The 11,700-nt window shown below is 51.6% G+C and overlaps 3 protein-coding genes across 14 annotated transcripts in view; 1 reads left to right on the top strand and 2 right to left on the bottom strand.

Annotated features, from left to right (window-relative positions):
* Positions 1-3,958, bottom strand: part of RPS9 (ribosomal protein S9) — a 7,579-nt gene extending 3,621 nt beyond the window's left edge. For 4 of the 8 annotated variants that reach the window (XR_003116914.1, XM_025368292.1, XM_025368294.1 and 1 more), the window contains exons 1-3: positions 3,628-3,958; positions 3,235-3,356; positions 2,886-3,008 (exon numbers count right to left, since the gene is read on the bottom strand). Coding sequence is in view for 6 of the 8 variants with exons in the window: in XM_025368292.1 (XP_025224077.1) it covers positions 2,886-3,008; positions 3,235-3,331 (220 nt within the window). In the remaining 2 variants the exon portion in view is untranslated. Of the gene's footprint in view, positions 1-2,885; positions 3,009-3,234; positions 3,357-3,554 lie in introns of all 8 variants that reach the window. The other 4 variants (XR_003116915.1, XM_025368290.1, XM_025368293.1 and 1 more) reach the window with 4 other exon arrangements.
* LOC112613072 (leukocyte immunoglobulin-like receptor subfamily B member 3) overlaps positions 1-11,700 on the top strand; it is a 130,377-nt gene that overhangs the window by 17,624 nt on the left and 101,053 nt on the right. The gene's annotated exons all lie outside the window — the stretch shown is intronic.
* TSEN34 (tRNA splicing endonuclease subunit 34) lies at positions 7,291-11,556 on the bottom strand. 4 transcript variants are annotated; one of them, XM_025368278.1, is made up of 6 exons: positions 11,431-11,535; positions 10,229-10,475; positions 9,870-10,113; positions 9,461-9,718; positions 8,520-8,663; positions 7,291-8,216 (listed from the first exon to the last, which is right to left on the bottom strand). In XM_025368278.1, the coding sequence occupies exons 1-6, from the start codon at positions 11,433-11,435 to the stop codon at positions 8,167-8,169; spliced, it is 948 nt and encodes a 315-aa protein (XP_025224063.1). In that variant the 5' UTR covers positions 11,436-11,535; the 3' UTR covers positions 7,291-8,166. The 4 variants fall into 4 exon arrangements, with proteins under 4 accessions (XP_025224063.1, XP_025224064.1, XP_025224066.1 ...); XM_025368279.1 differs by having other exon boundaries at positions 8,167-8,216; positions 11,478-11,538; XM_025368281.1 differs by having other exon boundaries at positions 8,172-8,663; positions 10,765-11,556.

Below are 11,700 nucleotides of genomic sequence, written 5' to 3'. Positions count from 1 at the left end.
GAGCTTGTAGGAGGGGAGAACCCGGCCCCGCCCCCCCAGCCCGGGCCACAAAGGGAGACTCTGTCTCAAAAAAAAAAAAAAAAAAAAAAAAAAGAAAGTGTTTCACATTTATTATCATTTTTCAGACGGCGTTTCCCTCATTGTCCGGGCTGGAGTACAATGGTGATCTCGGCTCACTGCAAACTCTGCTTCCCGGGATTCTCCTGACTCAGCCTAGGATTACAGGCACACACCACCATGCCTGGCTAATTTTGTATTTTTTTTAGTAGAGACTAGGGGGTTTCTCCATGTTGTTCAGGCTGGTCTTGAACTCCCGACCTCAGGTGATCCGCCTGCCTTTGCCTCCCAAAGTGCTGGAATTACAGGTGTGAGCCACCGCACCCGACCCACATTTATTAACCCATCTATCTCCTGAAAAAGAACAGAAGAGTCAACCACAGGCAAAACCTTTAAGTATGAAGACAATAGTTTTCAACAGCACAATAAACCTTACACCTTCAACAAAATCATGTCCTGCTACTGAGTACTGTTACACGGGCTCCGCTGGGCCAATGCACCAAGAGAATTTAAAATGCTTTAAAAATGCAAACCAGGGAGGACCTCAGTGGGAAACAGGTCCTTGTCATACAAGGCAGGTATTACAACGCCTTCATTTCTGATCTGAAAAATGGATATGATTTCTACATTTATTCACAGTTGTGCTGAGGGTGGAATTCCTGATTTTTTTGTTTTGAGATGGAGTCTCGCTGTCACCCAAGCTGGAGCACAGTGCCGCGGTTTCCGTCTCCCAGGTTCGATCAATTCTCCTGCCTCAGCCTCCCGAGTAGCTGGGATTACAGGACCACCACCAGGCCCGGCTAATTTTTGTATTTTTAGTAGAGATGGAATTTCACCATGTTGGCCAGGCTAGTCTCCAACTCCTGACCTCAAGTGATGGGACCACCTCGGTCTCCCAAAGTGCTGGGATTACAGGCATGAGCCACCGCGCCTGGCCTCTATCTGTTGGTTAACTGCCAGCCAATGTTAGCGGCTGCTCAGTCTTTTAACAGATGAGACTCCGAATCTCGCCAGTCACACGTTAGTGGGAAAGGCTGGATCTGAATCAAGGCAGGATTACACCAAAGAGCAAACATCCAAGCTCCTCCTTCCTGTCCCTGGCTAGGCTAGAGGGTTTCATTTACTAGAAAGTGTACTTACCTGAACAGCTGTCTACCCCCTGGGAATTTTCACTTCTGCCTTGGAAAACCACAAATATCCCTCTGACACCTGCACCGCTTTCTCACATGACTAAGTTTCATTTCGATTAGGCTCTATATTCAGAAAGTCCTCCCTAAAACCAGAGCCAGCTGTAGCCCACTCCCCACAGGACTCTGGGAGAAACTCCCACCTAGTATCAGTATCCACGGGGGAGGGATCTCCAGCACTTTCATGAGATTGTCAACGGGGTCTACAAATTGACAAAAAGAATGAAAGGGTCAGGTGCAGTGGCTTACACCCGGAACCCCAGCACTATTGAAGGCTGAGGCGGAAGGATCACTTGAGGCCAGGAGTTGGAAACCATCCTGGGCAACAATGCAAGATCCTGTGCCTATTTTTAAAAAAAAAAAAAGCTTCTAACGTCTGCAAGCCCGGGTCAAACTGCGATAATCTGTGGCTAAGCATGCTCCAGGACCTTCTCAATGCCTCCTATGGATGGCCACTCTCATGCCTCACAGTCAGGGCTCAGGTGCAGAGACTGCTTTTCACCACAAATCATGACTACCCAAACTCAGGCAAAAGCAGCGTCTCAGGATATACTAATGCCAATCTTGGTCATGCCAATCTGCTGTAGAAAGCACTCCAATAACACCGCATCTCAGAGCAGATTTTAAAACAAAATGGTTAAGATGATCAGCTTTCATATTAATGTCTGTTCCACCACAATTACTAAAGTAAGCCTAAGTCTATATGATCTGCATGCCCTTCTAAAGTCATCACCTGAAATGCTGTTCCCTGAGACATTTTACAGATTCTCTCCCGTTCAGGCCTTTGCTCAATGCCATCTACATGTCCTTAACCAGCTTAATAAAGCAAGCACCAGCCTGGGCAACATGGTGAAACCCCGTCTCTACTAATAATACAAAATTAGCGGGGCGTGGTGGCACATTATTAGCCTGTGATCCCAGCTACTTGGGAGGCTGAGACTGGAAAATCGCTTCAACCCGGGAGGCAGAGTTTGCAGTGAGCGGAGACTGCACCAACTGCACTCCAGCCTGGGCAACTGAGCGAGACTCCGTATCAAAAGTAAAATTAGCCGGGCGTGGTGGCGTGTGCCTGTCTGTAGTACCAGCTACTTAGGAGGCTGAAACAGGAATATTGTTTGAACCCAGGAGGCGGGGGTTGCAGTAAGCCGAAATTGAGCCACTGCACTCCAGCCTGGGCGACAGAGCAAGACTGTCTCAAAAAAATAAACAAAACAAAAAAAATTTTTTAAAAAATAAAGCAAGCAAACGTGCAAACCCTGTTATCACCATCACTTATTCCAGAAATTCCACTTCCTAGTCTACTCTCACCACCAGCAAACAGACCACATAAGCAGTACTGTTTTGAGATACCATATAAAGATATAGACAAGTGCCCAAATGTGCAGGCCTATCTTTAGCTCTGGTCATTACCAAACTGAAGGTCCAGTAACTGGCAAAAAAGCCACACGCCTAAGAAACAGGACAAAGACTTTCATCCAGTTCCACTTCTCCTACTCCACAAGTGCCATTAAAACACCAGGTTAAAAGGCTGGCTCCATTTGTCCAATGACACAACCCATCACTGGAACAGAGGCGGCAGAACGGAGAATGCCCCTCACAAGCCCTGCGCCCCATCGCTCTGCTGTGGACTCCCACACGTACCTTCGAACAGACGCCGTGGGTCCTTCTCATCAAGCGTCAGCAGTTCCCGGGCGGCCTTGCGGATCTTGGCCAGGGTAAATTTGACCCTCCAGACCTCACGTTTGTTCCGGAGCCCATACTCGCCTGGTGGGGAGAAGAGAGTGGACAAGTGTAAGGGAGTGGACAAGTGTAGTCCCACGTACTGGTACAAAAACTACCCTGGCAGCTTTGGATACACAGAACCTTCCTAAGCCACGAAGAGTACCAAATTTAGGGGGCCGACTAGATCAAGCACGTGGGCGCCTTCATCCACGTGTTACCCGCCTCCTCCCGGAAGCCGAACCACTTTCCAGAAGCCTTGGCCACTCACCGATCAGCTTCAGCTCTTGGTCGAGACGAGATTTCTCAAAGGGTCTCCGCGGGGTCACGTAAGTTTTGCGACAAACCCAGCTCCGGGCCACCGGCATGTTGGCTCCGCTTACCCGTCTGCGCCTGCGCGGGAAGGAAGCGTGAGCCTAAGAGCTCCGGGCGGCGCCTGCGCAGTACCACAACTACGCCAAAACCTTGCGGCGCCCGGATTGGATCTCGCGAGAATAACCTCCAAAGCTCTCATCGCCAGTATCCGCCCCCACTACCGTGCTGTACTCCCGTTCAACCACCCTACTCCAATCCCTAACGCCTTTAGCTTACTCATGGAAGCTTGGAAGGCCCGCGCGACCATCCAACCCAAACCCCAGCGAAAAAGCACATCACCACACCTTACCTAGGCGCAAGACCCGGCCACTGACAAAGAGGCGCGCAAGCGACCAGGCTACGCTCTTATAGTAACGCCGGCGCCTCGTGACGTCATCACGCACCAGGCACGTCTGAGCCAATCAGAAGAGGCGTTGGCTGGCTGAGAAGCAGTAGAGACGTGAGGCTGGGCTAGAGCGGCGTGCTAACCTGGGAGGACTCGGTTTCTTCCGTGCAAGGCGTGGAAACCTGAGAAGCGGGGAGAATCATCCTTCTCCGTCCCTGGACGGTGGTATTTCTCTTTCTTTCTGAGACAGGGTCTCGCTCTGTAGCCCAAGCTGGAGTGCAGTGTTGTGATCTCGGTTCACTGCTGCCCCGACCAACCTCTCTGGCTTGAGCGATCCTCCCACCTCCTCCCCAGTAGCTGGGATTACAAGTACACGCCACGAGCCTGGGTAACTTTCTTTTTTTTTTTTTTTTGGTACAGTCGGCGTCTTGCCATGTTGCCCAGTCTGGTCTTGAACTCCTGGCCTCGCGAGAGCCTCCCGCCTTGGCGCCCCAAAGTGCTGGGATCACAGGCGTGAGCCACCGCGCCCAGCCGAGATTATTTCTGTCACTGACAATAATGTGGCATTATGGAACGCTTTCTATGTGCCACATACTGTTCTAAGAATTTTAAATGTACTTACTCAATCTTCAATACATACTTATGGAGCACTCTCGGAGAAGTTGCCCTCCCCCATGGTACTATTATCAATACCCACTTAAGGAGTATTAGTACTATTATCAGTAATTTATTTTTGTTTATTTTTGAGACGGAGTTTCCCTCTTGTCACCCAGGCTGGAGTGCAGTGGCGCGATCTCGGCTCACTGCAAGCTCTGCTTCCCGGGTTCAATCTCGTGCCCCGAGTAGCTGGCACTACAGGCGCCCACCACCATGCCCGGCTAATTTTTATGTTTTTAGTAGAGACGGGGTTTCGAACGCCCGATCTCAAACGCCTGACTTCAAGTGATCCACCCGCCTCAGCCTCCTAAAGAGCTGGGATTACAGGTGTGAACCACCGCGCCTGACCTAGAGTTCTCTTTTTATATATAGTCTGGTTATTGTCCGGTTGCATACCCATCTGTCCACACCGGATGCGATGATCTGTCTCCACAGCTCCTGTTCTTCAGTTCTCTTCCCTACGCTGCTGCCTCGGCAGTCAGTATCCCCTCAGGAAGCTGTCCTACCCACCCCTTTCTCTTCCACCGCATCCACACCATTCGGATGCCTGGATTCAAACGCCATGTCACCACTTGCTAGTTGCAGTGCCTTCGACAAGTTTCTCAGTCAATCTGTGCCTCAGCGTCCTCCTCTGTAAAACGGGGAATGATGGTAGTGCCTACCTCATAGGCTTATTTGTGAGGATTAAGTGGGAGTCTATCCAGTGTTTAGGAAAGTGTCTGGCGTAAATAAAGCGCCTAGTGTTAGCTATCACCGTCATTATTGTCATCTGCATTGTACTTCCATATCTTACAAACTACCTTGTTCAGTTTTATGGGGTTTTGTTTTGTTTGTTTTGAGATGGGGTTTTGCCATGTTGCCCAGGCTGGTCTTGAACTCCTGGACTCAAGTGATCCACTCGCCTCAGCCTCCCCAAGTGCTGGGATTACAGGTGTGAGCCACCATGCCCGGCCAAATTTTACGCATTTTTGTATCTTGAACACGCGTATATTATTCTGTAACTATAAACAAATGCCAATCACCTGGTGAATGGATAAACAAAATGCAGTTATGTCCATAAATGGAATATTCAGCAGTAAAGAGGAACAAAGCTGGCCGGGGGTCGGTGGCTCATGCCTATAATCCTAGCACTCTGGGAGGTTGAGGTGGGTGGATTGCCTGAGCTCAGGAGTTCGAGCCTGGGCAATTATGATGAAACCCTGTCTCTACTAAAATACAAAAAATTAGCCTGACACCGTGGCCGGCGCCTGTAATCCCAGGTACTTGGGAGGCTGAGGTGGGAGAATCGCTCGAACCCAGGAGGCAGAGGCTGCAGTGGGCCGAGATTGTGCTACTGCACTCCAGTCTGGGCAACAGAGCAAGACTCTGTCTCAAAAACAAATAATAATAATAATAAGCAAGGAAGAGGATGCACATGGTCAGTTCATGAGGAAGCTGCAAAGTGGGACCTTTGGGTTTCACTCTGAGATGGAAAACTCCAGGCGAGTTTTAGACAGAGCTATGACATGGTCTGACTTAACTTTTAATATGATGATTCTGGCTGCTCTGTTGAAAACAGACAATAGAGGGGCAAGAATAGCAGGCAGGGCATGAGTTAGGAAGCTATCAGGATCAAATAAGCCATGGTTCGGTTTTTCTAAGATGCTGGTAGTGAAGGTGGAGGGTGGGGCCAAACTGTGGATCTACAGTGCTTTGAACATGGCACCTATAGAATTTGTTGACTGACAACATGTGGGGACACCAGTCACAAAAGTTTTTTTGTTTTTAAATAGAGACGAGACGAGGTCTCACTATGTTCAGCCCAGGCTGGTCTCAAACTCCTGAGCTCAACTGATCTTCCCACCTTGGCCTCCCAAACTGCTAGGATTACAGGTCTGAGCCACCACACCCAGCCACAAGGGTTTTAAATGAGGAACATTTCAGAGCGGAGACTCCTGACAGGGGTAATGAGACTTCTAAGTACTTTGTTGTAGACAGGAGGAAGGGTGGAGAATAGACATACAAAGCCACTTATGAAGCAGGCACAAAGAGAGTATTGGCCAAGCAGGAGTTACTGTCTTGTCTTTTTTTTTTTTGAGATGGAGTTTAGCTCTTGTTGCCCAGGCTGGAGTATAGTGGCATGATCTTGGCTCACTGCAACCTCTGCCTCCTGGGTTCAGGTGATTCTCCTGCCTTAGGCTCCTGAGTAGCTAGGAGTACAGGTGTGCACCACCACGCCCAGCTAATTTTTTTTTGTATTTTTAGTAGAGATGGGATTTTACCATGTTGGCCAGGCTGGTCTCAAATTCCTGACCTCAGGTGATCTGCCTACCACAGCCTCCCAAAGTGGTGGGATTACAGGCGTGAGCCACCACGCCTGGCCCAGTATCATATTTTAAATTAATCTAAACTTAAAGGAAATTGAGATTCTATGAGTCTGTTTACTGGGAATGGCAAGAAAGAGGGGAGATGGGAGTCTCTCTAAACCTATTCTGGTTCTAGAGGCTGCTCAATTCACACAAAAAAGAGAAAGAATGAAACATGGGGGGAAGAAATTGAAGAACTAGCGGTGGAGACTTTCCGCCCCAGAACTTTACCATGTGAATGTCTTTTTTGTTTGTTTTTGTTTTTTTGAGACAGAGTCTAGCTCTGTCGCCCAGACTGGAGTGCAGTGGCACGATCTCGGCTCAAGTTCAAGCAATTATCCTGCCTCAGCCTCCCAAGTAGTTCAATAGTTCAGTAGTTCAAGCAATTATCCTGCCTCAGCCTCCCAAGTAGCTAGGATTACAGGCACCCGCCACCACGCCCGGCTAATTTTTGCATTTTTAGTAGAGGCGGAGTTTCACCATGTTGGCCAGGATGGTGTCGAACTCCTGACCTCGTGATCTGCCCGCCTCGGCCTCCCAAAGTGCTGGGATTGTAAGCCCCTGCGCCCGGCCTCACCATGTGAATGTATTACACTGACAAAATAAACATGACAAAATAAAACTGCATATTGATAAGATAAAGGTGTAATTATTGGAATAGTGGTAGTGTTCTAGTACTTTCTTAAGCAAAAACATGGATAAATGATTTCGTAAGTGCATATTTTATACATATACATGTGTTTTAGCTTTTATAAAAATTGCAGAATATAACAAATCCAAAAAAAGAGTCTAAAATATAAATGTATAGTATCAAAAAAATTCTCAACCACTACCCAGGCCATGAAAAAGCAGAATGCCTTCCAGAGTCCTTCCTGACACTCTCCCCATGCTCTGAACTCCTAAAATTACAATACTCATTTCCTTTCACGATATATATACACACACACATATCTATACACACATGTACATGTGTGTGTGTATTTACATATATACACACACATATATATATACATATAGATTTTGAGACAGGATCTTGCTCTGTCTCCCAGGCTGGAGTGCAGTGGTGCAATCACAGCTCACAGCAGCCTCAACTTCCCAGGCTCAAGGGATCCCTAATTTTTTTTAAATTATTTTTGTAGAGATGGGTATTACAGTGTTGCCAGAGCTGGTCTCAAACTCCTGGACTCAAGCGATCCTCCTGCCTTGGCCTCCAAAAGTTCTGTGGGATTACAGGTGTGGGCCATCATGCCCAGCCTATATTTTTATTTATAACCTTTGTATGCATCTGGGAAATTTTGTAGAAATCTTTTCAAAAGGAAGTTTAGTACGGTAGAAAGAGTGCAGATTTAGGAGTGAGGAAAACCAATTTTGAAAGGCCAGGCCTGCTATTTACTAACTGTGTGACTTTGGGCAAGTCATTCCCCCTCCTCCAGGCCTTTTTCTCATCTGTATATGCAGATGAGACTATCCACCGGTTCCAGGTTTGTCATAAACATTCAAATCATGAACATTTATATAACAAGTTTATTGAGATCTCCTGAGACTTAAACCCTGTAGAAAACAGATGAATCAAACCCAGGCCCCATTCTCAGGAAGCTCACAGTGTGAAAACAGGTAACTACAAAAACACAGCCAATAAGTGCTTTCAAACAAGGAAGAACATAAAAAGGATGTAGTGTTCGAAAACCTGGAATCAAAAACTAACCGCAGAGAAAGGTAGGAGGATGTTCTAGACTCCCAGAGAAGAGCCGGGGAACATCTAGAAAGGCTCTTGCTGCAGACACAGCCATGTCCCCCTAGGTCTTGGAGTTCACTGCAGGCTGGCCCATTGCAGGGAGGTGTAGACCACCTTACCATCAGGCTGCGGAGAACAGAGGAGCAGGGTCTTTCTGACGCTGGTTCCAAGGCGCCCAGCAGCAACCAGGTCCTGGAGTGGGATGGGGTCCTCCGGGGCCCAGCACTGAGCGATGTAGTGGGCATGGAAGCGGAGGGGGTCACCTGGGGGAGGGAGAGAAGCACTGAAGCAGTGACCAATGGCAGAGGGCTGGATGCCACAGGAACGACCACTGGGAGGAGATTTGAGATCATTTCAGCAATCACTATGGATACTCTAAAACAGATGCTCTTGGACCCAACTATTCCGCTCTAGACTTTTTTTTTTTTTTTTTTTTTGAGACGAAGTCTCGCTCTTGTTCCCCAGGCTGGAGTGCAATGGCACGATCTCAGCTCACTGCAACCTCTGCCCCCTGGGTTCAAGTGATTCTCCTGCCTCAGGCTCCCGAGTAGCTGGAAATACAGGCGCCTACCCACCACTCCCAACTAGTTTTAATATTTTTAGTAGAGACGGGGTTTCACCATGTTGGCCAGGCTGGTCTCAAACTCCTGACCTCAGGTGATCCACCTGTCTCAGCCTCCCAAAGTGCTGGGATTACGTGCGTGAGCCATGGCGCCCAGCCTGATGTCTAACTACTTCTAAGCGAATCTTCTGGATCACAGTAAACATTTAATAAAAGTTGCTAAACTGCTTTCCCAATGAGTTCAGGAGCTCCAAAATGTTTCCTGTCCGTCTATGAATTTCAGAGGCTAAGAGAAAGTGAGACCAAAAAAAAAAAAAAAATGCAGCTGGGCCTGTAATCCCAGCACTTTGGGAGGCCGAGGTGGGAGGACTGCTTGAGCCCAGCCTGCCTGAGCAACAACAGAGACCCCATCTCCATTAAGAGAAAAAAAAAAAAACACAGAATGCATTGGGATCGTATGGAAAGGCACAGCAACCAGAGGCCCCAACCCAAACTCACCAGGATAGACCAGGAAGTCACCTCCGAACTTGCCAGCCGCACTGAGGAAGAAGCCTCTCTCCCACAGGTCTCTGTAAATGCTGTAGCGCAGCTCATGGGCAGGGCGGCCGGCATGGGGCCAGTCTTTAGACTGGACACGCCAGTCCAGGGGCCTGGCCTTGACAGGTCGAGGCCTGGCAGTGGCCAGCTGGACAAGGAGAGCAGATCTGGGCAAGGGGGCTACCCCATTTGAGGGTTCTGCTTGGGAAGAGGAGGGACCTGGTGGGGAGTACAGAGAAGAGTTTGGTAAATCCAAGGGGCAAAGTCTTCTCACCCTCAGGGAGACCCAGGCACTGGATTCCCAGCTAAAATTTCCAAAAGATCTCTCCTCCCCTTCCCGTGGTTCGTGGACTCCACCTCCCATACTCACCGGCTTCCTCCTGCTCTCCCGAAGCCTGGCCATCACTGGTCTCATTCTCTTTGGCAGCCTGGCTCGAGCCGGCCTCAGGGCTCGAGCTGGCCCCTGAAGCCTGTTCTAGTTTCTGCTTCTTGGCAGCCTGGCCCTCCGTAATCTTCTCCAGGAGCTCCTGACGACGGGTCTCCCGGGCCTCAGCTGCCAAGGCGCTCTGCTCCTGGAAGCTCTCCTCTTGCTGGCGCTTGAAGGCTGTCAGGGCCTGAGAAGCACACGTCGCTGGAACCTCCAAGCTTACGGTCCCTTCGGAAACCAGGAATCCTGACTCCCAAGTCCCGCTCCCACCGAACCCAGGCGTTCGAGCCCCGCCCCCTTACCAGGCTGTGGTGCTGAGGGTCTGGGCGCGGGGCGCTAACCAGAGTCACGGCGCCGATCTCGGCCAAGAGCCGCGCCTCTTCGGGCATCAGCAGCAGCGGGAGGCCCAGGCGCGAGTTCTGGCGGGGCCCGCGGGGCAGGGCGCCTACCGTGCGGCCCCCCACACCCAGGCGCTCCCGGAGGGCCTGCACCGCCTCGGCTCCCCACACCAGGGAGCGACCGTTCGCCACCTCCACCACTAGCATCCTCCTGCGGGAGCCGGGAAGCAAAGGCAGTTACCGAAACGGCTGCGCGCCGCGGGCCACCGGAGCACAAGCAAAGCCCCCGGGGTCTTGGCGAAGACCCGCCCCTAGTTCTCAGGGGGCGGGGCCTCGCTCAGCCGCCGTTCACCACCTGCTGGGCCGGAGCGCCAGGCCCCACCCCAGGGCGATCCCGCCAGGCCCCGCGGCCCTCGCCCCTCGCCGCGCCCCCGGGGCCCTGCTCTACCCTTGTGACCCTGCAGTCGGCACCCGCTTTGTGCCCACACTGCCGTACCTACCATTGCGCCTTGGAGTCTCAAAAACCAACCTCCCCAAGCGCGGCGACACGCCCCCTTACAAAGGTCCATTTTGGCACCACCCTCTTGCAAAGTGGGCGTCCCCCTTCGGGTGCTTCCATCAGGGGTCAGAAGCTCTAGAGGCTAAGGCACTGCCAAGGCCACACCCACTTCGGGACGCTCCGGCCTTGGCTCCTCCTCTTTCCGAACCACTGTGATTCGGCTTTCGGGCCTACAAGCTCTCAGACTCCCACAGTACAAAACCCTGCCCCCTTCCGAGCACAAGAAGTGCGGCGGTCGGGCGTCCCTGGCTTCACCGAATCCGCAGCCCCGCCCCCTTCTCGAACGCGAGCAATTTGGCGTTCGGGTGTTCTCGGCTCGGCCGAATCCGTAGCCCCGCCTCCTGCTGGACGCCTGAGGTTCGGCGTTCGGGCGTCATCGGCTCCCAGCAGTCCCGCAGGCTGTGGCCCCGCCCCCTCCGAGCGCCAGCGCACCCCCGACGGGGAGTTCCCGCCCGACGACCGAACCCCATAGCCGAAAGCCCCGCCCCCTGGGCACCCGCCGTCCACTCTCCGCTCGGGCGGGCTCACCCCACTTGGGAGCGCTCAGTCCGCCTCCTTGCTTCCCTTCAGAATGTCCCACGGTCCACCGACAGAACCAGCGAGTCACCTCATAAACACTAACTCGCAGTCGAGGCGGAGCCAGCCACTACGCACCGCGCCACGCGCTCCTTCCTCCACCCGCTCTTGCCGACCCTCTCGTCAACTTCGTCATCCCGCCCCGTCAGCGCCGGGGGGAGTCAGGACCCGCCCCTCGCGGGCTCGAAGCCCCGCCCTCCTCCCGCGGTGACCACCTTGGCCCCGCCCCACCGAGCGCACCTCCCTCTGCCGCTTCCTCTCCTCAGCTTGGGAACTTGAGGCTCGTCACCCTGGCCCCGTC

The sequence above is a fragment of the Theropithecus gelada genome, chromosome 19 (genome assembly GCF_003255815.1).
Source record: "Theropithecus gelada isolate Dixy chromosome 19, Tgel_1.0, whole genome shotgun sequence".
Classification (NCBI taxonomy): domain Eukaryota; kingdom Metazoa; phylum Chordata; class Mammalia; order Primates; family Cercopithecidae; genus Theropithecus; species Theropithecus gelada.
This window is presented reverse-complemented; position numbering and strand designations above follow the sequence as displayed.